The 20,617-nt window shown below is 36.5% G+C and overlaps 1 protein-coding gene across 31 annotated transcripts in view; it reads left to right on the top strand.

Annotated features, from left to right (window-relative positions):
- The window catches only part of Patronin (calmodulin-regulated spectrin-associated protein patronin), an 85,938-nt gene that overhangs the window by 43,600 nt on the left and 21,721 nt on the right, over positions 1 to 20,617 (top strand). For 30 of the 31 annotated variants that reach the window (XM_072005778.1, XM_072005776.1, XM_072005773.1 and 27 more), the window contains exons 2-3: positions 14,729 to 14,824; positions 20,039 to 20,254. In XM_072005778.1, the coding sequence (XP_071861879.1) occupies positions 14,729 to 14,824; positions 20,039 to 20,254 (312 nt within the window). Of the gene's footprint in view, positions 1 to 14,728; positions 14,825 to 16,719; positions 16,870 to 20,038; positions 20,255 to 20,617 lie in introns of those variants that run through there. The other variant, XM_072005787.1, reaches the window with a different exon arrangement.

The raw sequence follows: 20,617 nt of genomic DNA, 5'->3' as shown, positions 1-20,617 counted from the left end.
ATCGCGTCGTTACTATCAACGTATTAGTAATAATTAACAAGTGAACAAGTTTCCAAAGTCTTCTGGAGAAAAGATCCCCCGGAAAAAAATAATTCTCGCGGTCCGTCAACGCAATTCTTTTACTCTCGATTTTCGTCTTATCTTCATTCGTTATTAACCGCCTTCGCTTCGCCTGTATCATAAATTTTGAGCCACGAGCTGCGATACGATCGAGTGCGAGAGCTGTCCAACTAAACAGCCGGAATCTTGTCTAATTCTCAACGCGTTCAACGTTCAGCGGTCTGTGTTAAGTCGTGAATTCCAAATGCTGAACATGTTACGTCAAAGGTTCGTCTATTTTTAAACGCGTGCCACATTGTTAGAAGAAACCGGGCACCGCGTACGCTTCCTGTTTCCCCGGCAACATCGGCGAACGATGGTAAGCGAGGGAACGCTCTTTTTCCGCCGTACGGTGTACATAATTTTAATCTTCGCGGTTACGAGGGAAGCCTCGGATTACGAAGCTGCGTGCATTAGCTAAACGTCCAACGAGAAACAGGTAACTGACCTACAGCAATGGCGCGGCATGAAAGTTGCGCGCGCTCGCGTGCTCGGTCAACGTACTCGGAATTTCTAGCCGAGGCTAGAATCTCGGTTTCGTGCTCCGATTTGCTCTTTTGCGGCCAAGTTTTTCTTCCAACCGGCAGCGATTCCTAGTGCAGGATCCTCCCGATGATCTTTCCTCGCCCAGGCGCTGGAACGAAGGGAGCGATCGCCTGCTAATGGATACGAAAGATGGAAAAACGCGATGGATACGTGGAAGGTTATTTAGTTGGTTTAAAGGTTTCGTGTTATTTCAGCTATTGTTGATTCGCGATGAAGTTGGAAGTGAATGCCTTGGGGCATAAGAGTTGATTTTATTAACGCTGCATCTCCGATCAATCTTTGACCGCTATGATGAAATGGAAATGTATCGAGATCGTGTGACACTCTGGCAGAAAGTTTCAATCCCAATTTATAGGCTGTAGTTGTGAAATTTATTTTCATTTCGTTGTTATTACAGATGCTGATCTAATTGATCGTTAGAGTGACGAATTTGCTTATGCTATTTTTGTATTACCAAAGTCGATGGTGAAACGAGCAACGAGCTAACTCGTCTTCTCCGGTAGACACACTTAAAGATACGTTATCGATTTTATCAGCGGCATATTTGTACCTTGTATGATGTACTTTTTGATTTTAACGTAACTGGAAATAAGTTGAATGCTTGTCGTAAACGGACAGATTCGAGAGAGTTTGTTTGGAACGGTGCGTTCACGGTGCAACTTAATATTGCATAATAGAGTATTACAAGTTTCTCAAGCAACAGCTACGATGTGTAAAGGTCGTAATTTGATAGGAATTCGCATTTATGTCTGCGTGTACGTAAGAACGTATATATTGCTGCGTTTCACCAGACGCACGAGTATTCGAGTATTTTTATTAGTAGTAACGTTGTCTGAGAACGACGTTATTTCAGATTAAACCGAGTTGTTGCCTCGGATGAGAGGGGATATATAGTATTCAGAAATTACAGAATTATTGAATTTAGATGAGTGGAATTGAATTTGTAATGTATGTTGCGCGCATACAAGAATTACAGTTAACGATTAAATTAACGAACAAGTAATAAATTATATTATACAAATTATAATATGAAAATTGGCAAGGGGCAAGCTAAGTAACTAAATTAACGTTAGTCCAATTTAATTTAGCAATCTATTTCATTAATTAAGTTTAATCCAAAGGGCAGGATATAATTATTAGCTGCAAGAATACGTACCTTACGGTCATAATGAATTATTTATTATTTCGAAACAGTCTTTGTATATAGTTAATGAAGTAAACGAACACAATATAATACACAATTTTGTCCCACGGAAAATAATTATAACGTTTCGTTATTATTACGAAGAAAACATACCATGTTTATCATCGATTTTACGCGATAATTTATATGACTCGTTACGTTATTAAGGCACTTTATTTTGATGTTTTTATCGTTTGTAAACTTGCGAAATTTTTGACAAAACTTTTATTATTTTTAATGAAACGTAGTTGATATCGTATTACCTTAAATTGGCTCGTTATGGGTAGAATTAACGTAACCTGTTACAGTCGACTTTGAACTTGTATCGCGATCATAATTATAACGAATAAAATGTTACGAGAGAGACTGTTTCGAACGATACTGACACAATGTTACGCGATATTCTGCTTGATGTTAGTAGAAATTAGCCGTGTAATAACGATCGTTTGTTTATTACCAGGCTTGATATAAGTGGTAACTCGATACTAATTAAGATATTTTTGACGAACATGTGAACTCTTATGAATTATGAACTGAATTAGTTATGCCAGAGGAATAAAATTCAAAAGTTGTTACCGTAATGTCCAATTTGAATTCAATTCGAATTTAAACGTCTGGATTTCAATTAAACGTCGATTTAAATTCAAGTCGCATTTAAACGAGTAATTTAGTTTAATTAATGTCTATCTAATTAGCATCGGACGATGTTATCCGGAACAGAAGGAAAAAGTCAAAATGAATTTTCAAATCATTTCGTATCGAACAGCAGAGATATTTTATAAAATATTTATGCAACTTCTTGTTTCACGATTACGACTCGTTACGAGTAATTTATAATAATCACTTTTCCAATTTTACCCAAACGATTCTGATAGTAAAAGAGACGCTAATTCAATGCAATCACCTGTATTCGTTACGTTGGAATAACATTTTGCCACACTTTATTCGCCTATTGAATTTTATCTGTTACACTCGTAATGCAAATTTTATAAACTATGTACGATATAACTTTGCTCTTTATAAATAATAATAAGGATCTTGCTATAAAACCTTATTCCATTATATCTATCGAGAATCGCGCCGGCTTTCTTCTCGCCGTAAAATTCTCCTTGAATATCGTTTATAAGAGCAATTTAGATGCAATTCTCAGTTACTCGCACGTGTTTGCAATGTCATAAAATTCTGAGTGCTCGTTTGGTCGCCTTTCTTCGTACATGCTCTCTCGCCTGCTTTTTTTTCTCCCTCACGGCTTAGCCTTGGAAACCGTAGCAAAACTAGCGTTGGCGAGACTTGGACTTCCAACCCACACGATCTTCGTGTGTTTGCCCACGCAACAGAAGCTTTGCAAAACCGTGAAACGATCGTACGATCCTAACATACCGGGCACTTCGTCAAATTTCAAGCTCAGTTCAACAATGAACGCAGGACGAAGGAACAATTCGACCTTGTTTCCGTGTAAGCGTCATTTTCGTACTTGGATGATGTACATTCGTAATAAGATGCTTAGTTGTATACCGTGGCTTACTGTGATCTAAAGCCAAACCCACAAGTTTCCTGTCGTTAAAGTGGATTACGTAATTTGTCCTTTAACCTTCTCCTATGACTTGGACATTCGAAATCGGAGCATATTCGCGTAAACTTATCTCGACTTCAGGAAGCAGAATTGACATTTGCGGAAGTATAAATTCAACGTATGAAAGACGGGTAAAAACGTGAAACGGTAACCTTCTTCCATGTATTAAATTTGACAAATTAGACAGATAAAATATCTGTCGAACTAACGGCTCTCCGATATAAATAGGTTAATACTCTTTTGTAAAGAATATCCAGCTGAATCGAGTAATGTGATAAAATATATACGGCGACTATTAAAGAAAGCGAGGTCATGTTGATGTCTCAGAAAATATAGGATATCAAAAAAATAAAATTGCATCCACCCGATGAGTTCCTTCAAGTGCGACATAATTCGTTAAAAACCTTTCTCCATAGAGCCAATAGGTAACGAGCTGTTTCAGATAGTACTTCTTATTTACTCACCCTGTATAATAGAAAAGGGCAGAATCCAAAAATATTGTTCCGTTAATAAAAATAAAACGTTTAGATAGCGTAATTCTTGGATAGTAGAACATTCGGATCATAGATCTTGTGGATAACGAAGGTTCGAGTGCAGTCACGGGTTGACATGTCGATCGGATGTTATGTTTTTGCGTAGAAAAGCTTTTTCTTCAACGGACGTGCGCGAAATTTCAGGACAAAGAGCGGAATTGCGACGACGACAGGAAGTCGGACGTTTGTTTGATCGAACGATAGCATCCCGGCAAAAAAGCTCTTTCTGTCAACCCTTCCCACCCGGCTCTTTTTTCTTCGCTTTCTTCTTGTTTCTTCTCCACCTCTTTCGTGTTTTCGCTGAATTGACTAACAGGAGGGCTGCGCTCGTGCAAACAACGTGACAGAGCCTTTCAATTCCTTTCTTTTTTTCTCGAGGGGTGGCCTCCGACGTGGAATTTCTTTAAAATGTCTGAATTTCCTGAACACTGTGGGGATGAAATTCCGAAAAGCTAAACGATGCAAAAACTAAAGAAAAAAAAAAAAGTACGTGGCAAATCGAATTCCATTCGAATGTAAAATAATTGGCAGCATAAATCATCTATCATATAATAAATAATATACGATGTTTGCCGTTATTTCGCAATTGTGCTCGATACGTGTAACGCGTATTAAAAGCTACTTTGTCGTTCCTCTTATTTCCATAGAACGATAATAGGGGAAATTGTGAAATGTCGGTTATTTCTGTCTTTCTACGTGTCGATTGCAACTTCATTGTCGAACGTTTTGTTTTAGAGAAACGGTTTGCGTGGAATTACGTGACCTCATTAAGGAGGTAACGTGGAAGTTATTTTTAAGTCGTAACACGCCTATTTCTCGACATGGGCATTAGGTCATAGGTCTTAAACTGATAAGTGCGCTACTGTATGGTCGTACCGTACCGTATTATGTGTTAAAAAATATCACATTTAAAGTATACTTGGCAGAGATTTTAACGTCTACGTAATTCTCGTCAAGGTAGGCACGTTTCGCAATTTTACTGATGTCTCGCAGATTAAGCCGTGCTTTCGAATTACGCCTTTTCGAAATTATTAAAATGGATGTTGGCACTCTCGTCACAGCCCCATTATACGTGCGTCTATGCGTCTCTTCGGTGTGCCGTCGTCGCTGAACGTTCACAAAGTGCATCTTGACATGAATCTGTATGAAAGAGGCGGCAGGTTCTGCAACAGAATTTCGTCAATTTCAAAATTATTAAAGCCGACCGATGCTTTTACTTAAAGCGGCTTTCGTTTTTATTGGGTTGACAACTAAGTGACTGCGGATTTTATCATTAGGTGGCAATGTATACTTACCCAATACTTCATCCAATGAGAACAGAAACGAAATACCAAATACCAACAAGTAGGAATATATATATAATAGTAATCTGTATAGTAAATTAAGACATAGAAACACGTACATATTTAGATAGGTCGTGATTAATCGCGCAGAAAGATTGTAATAGGCATAGGTCTCGATAAGATGAACGATCGCAGTGCAATGCGATTTTTATTTTGTCCGTGGCACGCTCAGGATTTCTGTAACATTCAGATTTTTAACATTTTGACAAGAATTTTTTTTTCTCGAATTATTCGGGGAACAAGAAGTTGCGAGTTTTTTTTTTCTTAATGAGTTTTCGCTTAATTGTCAAACGTGACTTTTATTTGCGTATAGTTGCGTGTTTAAGTTAAGATACTTTGCTCGAGATAAATGTAATTTGAGAGGGTTAGCGTACAACTATTCTGCGTACAAAGTGAACATTTCGCATTGGGAAGTCGGGTCCTGCAGCCTATGTTGCTTTATATTTATGAAATTATTTTTCGAGCAAAATTCTACACGTCACGATATCGAGGTAACAAGGACCGAATCCAAAATGCAAAGTTGGTCGTTATAATGATTTATAATAACGTCGGGTGAGTAGATTGAGTAGGTGAGTAGATAACTTCGTTTCTGCTATAACGTTTTTTCTAGAATACTTTATTTTCACTCAATTAAACGTGGGTACCGTACGCGTGACAATATTTAAAGAGTATAGAAAGTGTAAATTCTAAATGCTTTCCACGAATGTGGCGTAAAATAACAAACCTCGTTCTCCTCTGTTTAAGTAACATTTCCTCTTTTCTACTTACTTTAAACTGTTTGAAGATCAACGTACAATGGGTCACGGAATATTTCCTATGCTACTAGCATGGTAGGCAAGTGTATGGTAAATGTGTTACGTATCGAAACATGAATTTAATATTAAATAAATGTTAAAGGATACAATATCCGGCAAGGATTTCTTATTATTATTTTAGTTCAATTTATACGATTTGTCGTAACTATTTCACCTGCTCCAAATCACATAAAAAACAGAGCTACTTTTGTAATTTCAACGTACGCTTGGATCGTCATCTAGCGTATCCAATATGTATGTATGAGCCATAAATTGAATTAATAAAAATCAGTCTTGCAGCAACATTTTCTAAAACTTCAACTAGTTATAACCAAAAAATAGAAAGGAAAAAAGGCGAACGAAAACGAGGAGAAAGGGAAAAAGGATAGTACGATAGATTCTCTCATTGTAAGCTCCATTTGCCCCAAATCATCCTACAATCCCTCTTTAGAAGCATTTTCAAGTAGAAAAACGTCGCTAACAGTCCAAGCTCGATTGAGTACAACAGAGTCTAACGATGCGTCGTGACATAGTCTTGTGATTTCTTCGTCGCGCTGATCGTTGAATCGAAACCGGTGTCTCGATGAATTCGATCGAGTCTCTCTCTCTCTCTATCTTTCTTTCTTTCTTTCTCTCTTTTTGCAGTCTGTAACGCTATGCTCGATGTCGTATGACAACTAGTTGTTAGCGATGACATGGCTTCTTTTTATAGACGAGCGTAAACGTGGCGCGCGCGCTCGCGTGCCCGTTTTCTCCGCGCGTTAATGCTTCTGTGCGGAGCACGTGCAACTCGCAACGAATGCACGAGCGTAGCAAACATCCGTTGCTACCGCTTCCATCGCCCCGAGGAAAAATATTTTTCTACTCCTCGCTACCGGCCAACTTACTTGGAAAGCTCGAGCTTTTTTTCATTTTATAGGAGAACTCTATGTTCGGACTGTTCGGGAGAGATTGGTAATGTTTCTGATAGCTTTCATCGTGCTATTACATGGTATACATCATGATATATATACGTTCGCCTAGAAAAGTCAGGCAATTACTATTAATTGTATACGTACGCTGTAGGAATACTTCAATGTAATTTTGCTGCAACAAATTACAACACATCCTTATGTGGAAAGAATTTAATGTTGCACGAGATCAGTCTTCTTACTTAGAAAGTCTGGTTATATATTGCATCCTCATCTTTGGAATAGAATTAATACGAATACTGAAAACGGTGTACGTATACATGCAGAGTGTTTAAAAATGTATCGAACCGATCATATGTTCAATTTTTATTTTTGTATCTTCCGATAATAGATAATGGAATGGTAAAGTGATTAGTAAACAGGATAAATAGTGATTGTAAATATAACATGGTAGATATAATTGTGGTAAATAATAGAATATGATGACTATAAAGATTATTGCTAGTATATTAAATTATATGTTTATAGTTCTGTTATTTATTTTATTATTATTCTCTTTTATTACATTAAAATTTGCAATACTTTTTACTGGTTTATTAAAGAAAGGAAATTAAACCTTGTCCTATATTATTTCAATATTTTCATTGAAATTTAGTATTTAATAGAAACGTAACTTTAATTCTCAAAGTTCAAATTACGATTCTAAAGGAAACGAGTTTTGTAAACTACGGACCATCATTTACTTTGAACACCAATTTACTAAAATTCCAACATAGAACTAGTTCAGCCAGAGTTTTGTCACATTATGCGAATCTCACAGACTGCAGCAGCGAGAAATGCGTATCGCTTGTGTCCTGATTACAGGAGCACTGCAGCAATTAGAAGAAGAAGAAGATTCGTTTAAAGTGTTAAAGGGAACGATGGAAAGACACGGAAGGAAAATAACTCTCGTTGATATATTAAATATTACGAAATGCAGTTCGATTCTAAAACTAATTACGCGGAAACGTAAGACAAAATTAGGTCATTGAGATAAACGATGAACCGTCAGCTTTCGTCGCGTATTTTAACTTAATCGCTAAGATATGTCGCTTACGGTAAACGTAAAGACACGTTTCAGCGTTAAATTTCCTTCTTTTTTATCCGAAGTAACCAGCTGTTGATATATCGAAGAGCTCTCCTCTCGGTAATCAGCTTTATATTAAAAGTGATACAGAATAAAAAGGGAATTTTTGTCGATCATCAACGTCGACAGCCGTTACGTGACTTTTACGTGAAATTTCCCCTGTTTAACTCTCTCGCGCATAGTACGATCAATTTATAAGTTACGAAGCTCCAAGCTTCTGTAAAATCACGAACTCTTCTATTAAAGATCGACGAAGTTACGTGATCACGATCGATGACGATCCGTTTGCTGACGTGATCCGTGACTCGAATATTTATTCGAACAGATTGTACAGAATATAGATCGTTATTCCACTCGAACAGCCATGCCTATATGTGACACGGTTGTGTAACAGAACCAAGGTGCCCGTTTGAAGAACGCGTTGGCTAACGTAGACATTCAAGGATTTCTTTTTATTGCGCCCCGTGTTTCCCACTTTCGTAGGTTTTGCTCGCTGTGCGATCTGCCGAAGCCTCAAGGATCGTTCGCTTCTTGCCTCGTTGCATTTTTCATTCGTACGCGGAATTACGTTCTCCCGGATAAGAATTGATTTCTGCACGGGCTTTGGTGTCAGAGATTCAAGCGAAAATATCCTCGAACCGAACAACTGATGGAAAGACTGTTATCTTGTTCCATTTAGTTAGAAATGCATGCTTTATTAATCCTGTACAGTGGATTAGATTGTCACATTTTGGAGAACTTCATTTTATCTTGTACTTTGAATTTACGTATGTACGTGGTGTATTGGAATAAATAAAGTAAGAAATAAATATATAGTTGTTTAATAAATATAAAAAAAGTATATGCATAGTGCGTAAAGGAATAAATATATAGAGTTAATGAAGAGAAAATTATTAATTATTAATCTTAATTTGAACAATAATTACCGAGAGAGAGAAAGAGAGAGAGAGAGAGAAACTAGGAGAAGTTTAACCATCCATTCATCTATTCTTATATTGCATCTTACGATTTCGTTCTGCTATCAAGTCTCGTAATCGAAATTTTCGCCTGCCGCGGGATATCTCGCGCGAATTTCCTGGGAGTTTACGGTCGGTGATATGCACTTTCACGGTTTATTTAGTATATCCCGTATTTCAGATAAAATTGATAATTTTTCGAGAATTATTCGTATCTTAGCGGATCGTGTCACACCTTTTTCGATTACACGCAATTTTCATTGAAAACAACGACTCATAAATATTGTCTGATTGATAATAAAAATTATTTGAATTATTGATAAATTATTATCTACCGTCGGCTAGAAATATCTCTCGTTGTCTTTTACGATAAGCGAGATTGCAGACTAGTTAAAATAGATACAAGCTATTTATAATGAAACGTAGATAGATTAATTTACGCTTGGCATATGTTTCGAATTACGTTAATTTGTGTTCAGTATGTCTTTTCAATTTTCATTTGTTAAGATGAGTCTTACATCAGGAAACCAAAGCAGATGTTTCTTGCTGTTCTTCAATCGCGAGATTCGTTGAGAATTTTCACGAAGAATACATATACCATAATGAACGAGAATAATTTCTTCTTCTGTTCTCTTTTACTTAACTTCTCTTTACACTCAATGTTAACAACAATTTGTCTCGATTAGACGTTCCGAAAGTAACGTGTAAGGGTGCACTCAGCTATCGATATATATTTGTCAATATTTAAAGATCCTTAACTAAAAGTTTCAATACGTATTGTCAATACGATATCGTCAGTATTTATTGACAAACTTCATTTTCGTTGAAGATTTTGAAATATTGACAATATGTTATCATTGATCGTCTAAGGGCATCGTGGAATCTGTTCGTTCAGATTGTTCGATTGATTTAACGCACTACAATGCGTTACACACTAGCAAGCGTTGTGCAGCTATTGTATAATTCGACCTAATCAATCAATACTCGAACATAAGAAAAAAACTTACACTGTTGCTTTGTTTATTTCCACTGCGAAGTTGCATGATCTCGAAAACGCCGATCTCATGTTATTCTTTGCGTTAGTGTCCTCCTGTTCGAAAGAAAAGTGAAAACCAGTCAGGCCAAGGACACCGCTTCAGTCTATGGAGATTAAATTATATCAGCGATAATGGAACTTTTTTTGTCTTCGAGAAAATTATTACGCCGATCGATATTCTTTCGTCACTAATAATTAGCAGGGAAGTTAGCAATTGATTACTTTGGTACCGTAACGTGTACAAAAAATACTTCGATGTTCGTGGTTGAAGTGCATTTAATCAAGCGTAATGCAATATCGTGTCAGCCACGTTATTAAGCGAATATTACGAAATAAAAGCAACGACGTTTCGCGTAATTAATTGTGTCACTTTTACCTACTTTGACGAGGCAAATGAATTATTGGATCGATGCCTTTTAAAAAACGAAACGTAATAAGACTCGGATCGTTTCAAGCTATTAAGGGCTAATCATTCTTATTTCTATTATTTCCGTTATTATCTTCTAAGTTATTAACGCAAAGAATTCAAAAGAATTTTCTCATGCTGTTAATTCTACTGTAACGTCGCTTTATATCGTGTACGTCAGTTTTGTAACGAGGACGTGATATATTAAATATTCTCTGTATATCGTAGTAAGCCTAATGTCCTTTCGTATTCGTACTCGACTACATTCATACGCGTGTATTTAGATTTGAGATAAACAGTTGTCTTGCTAGTTCGCATCGTAGAAGACAGTTCACCCGACGTTTATCCATGCAGAGACACAATTTATTTCAGGTAACAGGTAAATCTGAAATGGAATAAAACGTACGAAGTAAAACAATTTATATAGATTATAAATAGTAATTTAGATAGTAAATGGAATGTATATATATATAATATCCCTGTGAATAGAAATATTTAATATCGAGGATAAAGAAGCGATATATTCAGAAGTTCTAATTATTCGAAAATAATTACATAAAATTATTTCCATAAAACTATTTCAAGATACTGAATTAAAAAACACAGTCATATCCTGACAATAAAAAGGATATTGTGTTATAGGAATTTATTTTTATCGATAGTTCCTAATGGTTACGATGCTACGTCATCGTTTCTGTAAAAGGTATTAGAAACTCCTTCGTTCAACATTCATTTGCATAGCAGAAGTGCCATTACTATTTCGTACGGCCACTCCCGACTTTTGCAGGCCTCCGAGTTTCTGCATTCCTCGCTCTTCCTTGAAATTACTGGTCAAGTTGAATGAGTGTGCGAGAGATATCGTCCGTAAGCGATTATCCGGTAGATTGTAAACGAAGAATCGTCATCGTTATGCAGCAGAAATTCCACTCTGGAATGGCAGAACTGAAATTACTGCGCGATTCTAATTTTGTAATTAGTTCCTTTAGCTTTTAACGTGCCTTTTCCGAATAGACCGCGATACTTCTCCACCGAAGATTTTTTCATTTTTAATTAAACGACAAGAATTAAAAAGTGCTAGACAAAAATTGCTCTAGGCAGTTTTCTTTATATCTAGATAATTTATTTATTTCACAACATCATTTGTATCTTTTAATTTTCAGTTTCTTCCTTTCACGGTGGAAAGACTATTTTCTTAATAATTTGAAAAAACAGAAGACCGCCGTGTTTATGTTTTATCTATACTTTTCTTGTTATCCAGCGTTATCTTAAGCATCAAAGATACGAGCTACAACGAATCTAACATAGAGTAGCCGTCATGAATGTACATAACGTAACATATACCTTTGGGAGGAGAATATTTCACGATTCTAGTAGCCTTCGTCGTTCAAACTTGTTCCAAAGTACGAGAAGATGTATATTGAATATCGTGCTCGTTTGAAACTTGGCAGGTTCTTTCAGTCTATTTCGATATCTTTTCAAAACTGCTATGACCCGTTTTCGCTATCTTTCGCGCAGTTTGCTCAAAACCGAGACAAATCTCTGTGTAATTATCAAATTTGCTATTCATCTGTTACGTCCAGTCTTTCGTTCGAAGGCTTAATTCATTTGCTTCGAAAAATCTAGCGTAATCGTGTCTGATTATCGAGATTTTGCTTAATTAAAAGTTTCACCACTTGTAATTGAAATGCAGCCTGATGTTGTCAAATTAATTATATTGTAATTTGTTTTATATCGATTGTTAATTATTTAGTGTATATATTTAATGAAAGTACAGACTTGGTATGTATTTAAAAATAAGTTAAGGAAGAAAGATAACAATTTAATCTTATCTAGTGGATTGATAATTCAGATGACGAATTATTAAACTCGCATTTTAATCGTTCAAAATATTAACAATAATTCGCAAAGTATCATTAATAAGTAAATATAATATATACATATCCATGTATATAATATATACGAATATATATATATATATCCATGTACGTGTAAATATCGTATACAATAAATACAAGTATAAAAATAATTATTTTCAACCCGTAAGGGAAGATTTCCAACTTGTAACTTCGAAGAACTATGAAACTTTGAGAATATGTAGACGATATCTGGATATGTATCACGCAATCTTTTTTGTTACGCAAATTCACTCAAAGAGAGTGATATTGACCCTTGAAAATCCATTTTCCGATTTTACCTTTCGACTCGCGAACTACAAAAGATAGAAAAAAAAGGTTCTCAGATAAAAGTTACCTCTTTTAAGGACCGTCATTTGGCATAAAGGTTTATCAACGTTTTAGGGAAGCAAAATTCGAAAATAACTGAATTTGCATAGCAAAAAAAAAAAGAAAAAATAATTGCGTAATATATATCAATAATTTGTCGAATTTACGAGTTGGATGATCTTCCCTTGTTAGTAATAGATACATCAGAAATCAAAGTAATAAAAACAGAGGCGAATTTGCTTCCAAGGAACCATCTTTCTCGCTGTTACATTCCGAACAAAATAACAAATTCCCAGCGTCTTGGGATTTTCACGAACGACCTGGAACGGCAGAAGCTTCCGTTGCATCCCGCGCACGAAATGGGGCATAAGGCGCCGTTCAGGGTCGTCTGTCACGAAAGGAAGGATGACTACTGTATAACTAACAATGCCTGTACTGGGTCGATAACAATGATTGGCCGGACTTCGTTGACCCCTTTAACTTGCACACATTCCCGAGCCTCGCCCAATGTTATAAATCGACGCTCTTCCTCGCTCAAAATACTTGTATTGTACGATTGTATCGGTCTCCGTAATTGACGGATGACGTAATTGTCGCTGTAATCGCAATTAATCCTGATATCGAAGCGAAGCGGATATCGTTATATTAATAAAAATCGAGAAATTGATTAATCAGATAATACAAGAATGTACATAAAGTTAGACGAACGACAGGAATAACATAACGAATGTACAATTTTTAATGAAGTATCGAAAACGATCGTTTGGCCAGGACTGGTAAAGCATCTTTCACAAACGCGAGAAGATTTTTATCTTTCCCGTCGAAGACATAGATTTTAGTCTACGTCGACTAGCAAACAAACATTTTTGCCCATTTTTCACTCTCGCTTTACGTAACAGATCTGTAAATTTCAATTTTTCACGTACTTTGTATTCGATACGACGATAGAAATTTATGCAAAACGGGAAATTTGCAAACTCGTACTGCGTTGCCAAAGTAGCGCTATTAATTGCCTGTCACAGCGGATATATCCGTCGTTGAAACGAATCGACGAATTATGCGGCACTCGCTTGGCTGCGACACATTGAAAGTATATTACGTACGTATGTACTTTCCTTAAAAATTATTTGTCTGTCGGGCCAGGCACGTTGGGGCAGCTTTCGATTCTAGAAAAGGGCGCGGTGCTTGAAGATTTACCATACAATAAGACGCGAAGAAGCGTCTCGAGTGGCTGGTGAAGTGCCTTATCTTATTGTTAGAAGGAAAGTGTACGAGGCACGAAGGTATAAAAATGCGACGAAAGCGTACCACCTGCTGGATAGTCGTTGAACCTTACAACCTTGTTGCAAGGAAGATGTTTTAATCCTCTGTAATCTATAGATAATATTACACAGCCATGGACAGAAACGTTTTAAACGATACACAGATCCTTAGACAGAATAACCTGCAATGCGTCAGATCCTATTGCAAATGTTCTTAGATATTCGTCTGTAATTTGCAAATCTTATTTTATTTATCTAGAGATTGGAAAAAGTGGGAAAAAATTATTAAAACGCGTGGAATTTGGAAACGAAGGAACAACGTGTTGTTATTGCGGCTATTACATTTTTATACTGTTAATCTTCTTCGATTTTGAGTTTGAATCCCAGAGATTTTTGAAAAAATAACGTCGAAAAATCCCGAACAGTGCGGTAGCGCTTAATCGATTGCGAAGAAAAACAAGCGGCGCAATAGCGCTCGTCATATTTGTTATTTTTATGAAATACATCTATATTGTTATATATGCATACTATTGCTTTATAAATATTTCAAGTTTTGTTCAATAAAAATTATTGAGAAGATAACAATAAATGGGACTTCTGCCAGTACATTTCCCAGTACGCGATTGCGTACTTCGTTATTGTTACATTCGTTCGTCATTGTCTATCGACAGTGTAAACGTTAATCTCGAACGTTCCAAGTGATAATTATTGATTTTCTCTTGTTTTTCATTGTTGCAGGCCAAACAACGTGCCTCCGTAAAATGGCTCTTGTCGAAGGCGTACAACAACCGAGTGCCAGAAAACCTTCGTGATCCGTATTATATCGATAATGAGGTACGTAGAGCTGATTTTCTACCAGACACCTGCCACAATTGACATTATAATCAATACAGAGACGCGCGGATTCTTATTAGTGCCAATTTGAATTACGACCGGACGGAAATTGAATCCAATTCTTAAAACACAGACAGAATACTTTTAACAACGAAACCGAACAGTTCTACAGCGTCGAAATAAGTTGTCGATCAACTAAAAAGCAATAACGAATAATAATAAATAAATGAATCACACCGAAGATTAATTGTTAGAAATATCAGATACAACTTTTCGAATTAATCTAAACTTACCATCGTCTGATCGACGTAATAAACGATCCGTTCCGTTTCTGTTATTTTAGAGTTGGTTGATCACAAACTATATAAATATTTTTACCATTTACGTTAAAGATAGATTATTGAAAATTTCAGCTACAACTTTTCCAATTAATCTAAAGTTGGAATATTCTGATCAACGTAATTAATGATCCCTCCTTTATCTTCACGCAATTATTACGTCACAAACTCGTATTTTTTTTTACTAAAAGTTTGTCTTCGGTTCTACTACGGACTTTTTCAACTCACTTAGCTCGAGTCTAATTAACTTTACAAGAACTCTCGACAGAAACATTCGATTAAAACAGCGGTGTTCTGAGAATCAAAGTATCAGTCGTATTCGCTGAATGAAGACAAGACCTCTGTGTAGCTACTTGATTCTTAAAGTATCGTCGTTTTCGGTTAAATTCTAATTTTTCTAAGTGCCGCGTACCTTTCGACGACTGAGAGAAGACACCCGGTGGGCATGTCGGTTTTCAATAGCGGCAGCTCGGTTTCTTCCGCGATTTTTAACGTGTCCTGAAAACTCTTTTGTGGCACACGTCGTTATTTCGTGACGGAGAAAACCGTTGCTGGCATCGTGAAAGGTATACGCAAAGTTGTTGGGCGCTTTACTCGGCAAACGCTAATAAAGATCCGTGAAAAGTATTCTTCCGCCGAACTTCGATAATGAACGGCGAAATCTCGGGAAAGTTTCTCGGAAATGACACGGATATCTGTTATAACGAGAGATTGCTTATCTTAGATATGACGAACAAAGTGGACCCGTGTAATACGTGGCGAACGCGGAAGAAGAACACGAGGCGGCATATTAGCCGCAACAAAGAATTCTCCATTTTTGCGAATTTTGAAAACGTCGAGATATTTTCAATTCCGCATGGAAGTGCCTCTCTTTTGTGTAAATAATATCATCTCTTGTTGAGCCAAAAGATTTTTACCATTAGCGCATGATGAAACATGGAACGTCATGAAAAGGTACAAATCACCGTGTAAGACGAAATATTTCGTCGTGTCAAACGAACAACGTCCCTATCGACCACTACGAGATAGTTCGTCATGGCACAACGTTGTATGGAAATAATTATCCATTCGAAATGTAGCCATTTCAACAAGAAAGCATCAAACAATTTTTGTTTCGTATCAAACAATTTTTGTTCGAGAATTTCTCCTCCTACTCTCGCGATACCAAAGATATTCACAGCGCTAATTCTTACTGGATTACCCTATATATAAATAATAAATATCATGGCGAGTTTGAAGCACAATTTTATCGAACAATCGAGGAAAATTGTATATCGAAACTAGTAATAACGTTAGAGCGCGAAGGATAGGTAATCACTTGGAGTAATTATTCTTTGTATCGTAAAAGTAAACAAACTCATATCGATTGTTACTCTGTTACTTCACAACTGCATCTGGCATTCCACGTACAATGCATACACGAAAGCTTTGGTTGTGTGGTTGATCCAGTTAAAGCAATTGAATTACCGCGCGATCGTCCGCAGCCGACCTCTTTCTCTGCGATCAGTAAATCATGGAAGTACCGTGACGAGCGTTCGCGTTGATTTATACGTTTCTTTTGCGTATCCCAGGATGTATTATTTAGCCGAGGACCATCGCCGTTTCATTAAGCGGAATCAATTAATAGTTTGCTATCGATTCTTTGTTTCGAGATGCTCGAAATTCACGAGCGAGAGGGAGCTGTTCAAGGTGTTCCGGTGCCGCCAGGTGAGACCCTTGAACTTGGAAAGTGCTATCGAACGGTTCTACTCGAAAGCGCGCTAGAGCCAGCCATATCCGAGCTAATAAGAAGACAGAAACGTTCGTACGATAGATCATCCGAGTAACAGAGCAATCGTTTCTTCGATATTAAATTTCATTTGTTCAAATAGAGATCAAGGAAATCGTCAGTTCGTCTTTAATATCTGGGGAACCCATATTTTTTGTCCACTGAATTACATGAATTTTTAACGCGAGAACGTTCCATGATATTAAATTTCATTTGTTCAGACAGAGACTAAGGAAATTGTCAGTTCGTTCGAATATCCGAGGACTTCGTATTTCTGTGGCCATTAAATTATAGAAATATTCGGCACAAAGAGAAGGCGCATTTTCGTCGTTCTTCGTTTGCTGTTCCTGTCCTAACACGTAATTACAATGTAAAAAGAATATTTTAATTAATTTGATAAAAAAATGCACATGAGCCTCATTTTTAGACGTTAACCAACAAGATCAAATACTTTCGATCCGTGGTACTCTTTGTTCCAGGATAATGAATTCAGCCACAATAGATGTTTCAGCCTCTAGTCACGATCTCTCCGGTATCGCTTGATTAACCGGCAAGAACTCTCCTCTTTCTTCCTTATAACTCTTCCTTATGAACCATCTGCAAGCTAGTCGCATCCTTTTCACACTTGAACTTTCGTTCGTTCGGATAACCAGCCGCCGAGTCTCGGCTTTCCCTTTAAAGTCAAAGGTGTAATCCGACGATGATTACGAGTCTCTGGAAGAAACAATAGAGACCAGACTCTGGCTCATCTTCAACGAGTAGTTGTCGCGGCTTTCTTCACCTGTGCGAACGGAGCCTGAGCATCTGATAATCGATCGTTTCGATTGTTCTTCCGTTTTTTCTCCTTCGCTATTGTCTCTCGTCGATTTATCTTTTGTTACAGCTGATTTGCGAGTTCCTTCCGTTGGAAAAAGCGAAGTTCGTAAAATTGTACTAGCAAGTGTAGATTCGGGTTAGTGATTGCGTAAGTTCCAACGATTGGCAAAATAATGTACGTAATACTTTCTACTTATTTCAGATCAGTGACTTCCTCGCTCGCTCGTTTTCAACAGACTTTTAACTATGATCGATTTTTCGAGCCACTTTTTTTTTTATGGACCAAGAGCAGATTTAATTGGCCGTTATATATATATATACAGCCAGCGGGGGCTATTTCAGTCATTTCAAGTGCCTACGTAAGGAATTAATGTAGCGTAAATCATAGCGGTAATTATCTTTTAGATAAATGATGTCGCGTTTTCCTCTTTTCAGTAAGACACGTCGCACGATAAGATTGAAAAAATAAAATTCTTAAGATATATATATTTAGGTATACTTTAGAAACCATTTATCTTCTATTTACTGTTTGATGTACTTTTTTTGTTAAAGAAATTTTTAATACGTAATTTAATAGTCGCCAAGGTAATTTACATTAAACATTTAAAATAAGTCGGACAATTGCATAATTTTTTTTGAATAGTAATTCTTTTCATAGTAAATTATTTAACATATCAATTTTGGGGGGTTTTTTCAACATGACGAAAGAAACTGTTTCAAACGTAAATGGTTTTTTTTTTAAATTAATATTAATATGGAAGAAAGTGATTAATTTTATAAAAGACTAACTTATAAAAGATCTAAGAAGTCAAATTGTATTATCACATTTGTGCCGGTTTTTAACGAATATGAATTATTTACTAGCTCCTAATGAAGAAATAATGATAAAGGACATAAAACTATTGCAAATATAATAATTAAATATTCGATACTTTTGTTGAGTATTCAACCAAACATCACGGTGTTATTTCCATATTTCGAAAAGTAACTTAAGAAAAAAAAAAAAGAAGAAACGTTTGTATAGCGCATAAAGCGAGAGGCAGTAACAATCGGAAACGGATTAAGTTTTTCTGTACTGTACGTATATGGAACTTGGAACAAACCGCAAGAACCTCACGTTCCTATCGTAAAGTTGTCTCAACCGAAGCTCCGCTGACCGACGAAACATCAATTCTGTCCCAATTTCTTTTCTGTACGAGGCAGAATCGTAAAGAGAGAAACGAGTTTCCGCGGCGACGCTTCAAGTCCGCTTGGAGTTGACGATTCAAGTAAAGGTATCTTGATATTCGCGGTCTAGTTTGCGGGCATCTTGAAATCTAGGTGAACCGAGAGTATCGTGAAATGATAAGTATTCATGGTAACATCGTTAATTATCCAATTAACCTATCAAGACCAAAAACTACAATTAAAATTTATGCTGCGTGTTACAAGTTATCGAGTAGTTTGACAATGTCTGCATATCAAGGAATAGCCATAAGAACGCGACATTTATCAGAAATCTCGAATTTTTATGTTCCGATCTCACTCTTTAACAAACTTTATCTCGTACTTTAACAAACAGAATTGTCACGTTTCAAGGGAAATTATTCAAATTTCTCTCTCTTTGCATTCTGTATGTTTTCTTTTTCCTTCTTTTACAAGCGATATCCTGGTTGGTTAGACGCGTGGCGCGTGTTATTTCGCGATAGTTCAGCGACAATAGCGACTACCAGTGTATTTCCGTTACTACGATGCATCGTCTCGAGTTCTTCGCATTTCCGCGCACTACGCCGGAAATTACGGAATACTAATATTTGCTCGTCGTGCCTGCCGGATATTCTTATGCGGTTGCGGCCAACCTATGCGACACAGGGTATTGTGTTTCGAGCTGCCGCTACGAGCAGATCTGCTTTGACACGAACCTGATTTCTCTGCAGCCACTGTTTTCTTCCTTTCTCCTCTTTCCTTTTTTTAATTTGAGTTTTTGTTGCTTAGAAAATTTTTTATTTCCTCTTCATAATTTAAGAGGTCTTTTCCTTTTTTTTTTTTATAGGGAATGGTTCATAAGAATTGAATAAATTGTGTCTGAAATTCTTGTTTTAGTTTTTTAATATTGGCTACGTTCGAATCGATAATTATTAGACCGCGGATTTTTGTACAAGCCGTATATCTTCACAGGGAGATTTGTTTTATCTAGTAAGAATTATGATGGACATTCTGAGGTGTATTTTTTCCTCCATGTAAGAAATTTTCATAAAGAGACAAGATTTATCGAAGTTGTTTGTCATTCATAGACAAAATGTTTCATTTCAGAACCAAGAACACCTGAAGCCGCAGATCGTCCACGCACTTTCCAATGCGGAACTATACTGTTTGGCGCTGGCGAACATCTATTCGGATCCAAATTATCACAATCAGAATCATTGCGGTATTCTCCAAGCCCTGGCTAGAAAGGGTGTTTACCTCGCGGAGCCAAACAATACTCAACTCACCGAAACGATCCTCATTCAAAATTCACCACTCAAGATGGTAAGACGAAGCAAACATTTTCGGTTGCACTTTCACGAATTTTTACGACCGCGCTCTAAACACACAATCGTAAATGATACGCTAACGAAAATGGTATTGGTATAAAATATTAGAGACAAAAATTCCGAAACTATAAGGTAATAACTAGGGGAGGAAATTTGTGTTCGACGTTAAAACTGGAAGTACGATAAACTGTCAAGCTTTGAACAAATCAAAGAAAAAATATACTTTTAATTATTTAGAAATCTACTGTTATTATTATTACTAAATTTATTATAATCTGAACAATGAAACATCAAATAGATAGTTATGCGTAGATCTTTCCTTCCAAATCTCAGTCGTCAGAAAATAAAGAATGTTCAA

This window comes from Bombus fervidus, chromosome 6 (assembly GCF_041682495.2).
Source record: "Bombus fervidus isolate BK054 chromosome 6, iyBomFerv1, whole genome shotgun sequence".
Lineage (NCBI taxonomy): Eukaryota > Metazoa > Arthropoda > Insecta > Hymenoptera > Apidae > Bombus > Bombus fervidus.
The sequence above is the reverse complement of the archived record's forward strand: the minus strand, read 5'-3'. Positions and strand labels throughout refer to the sequence as shown.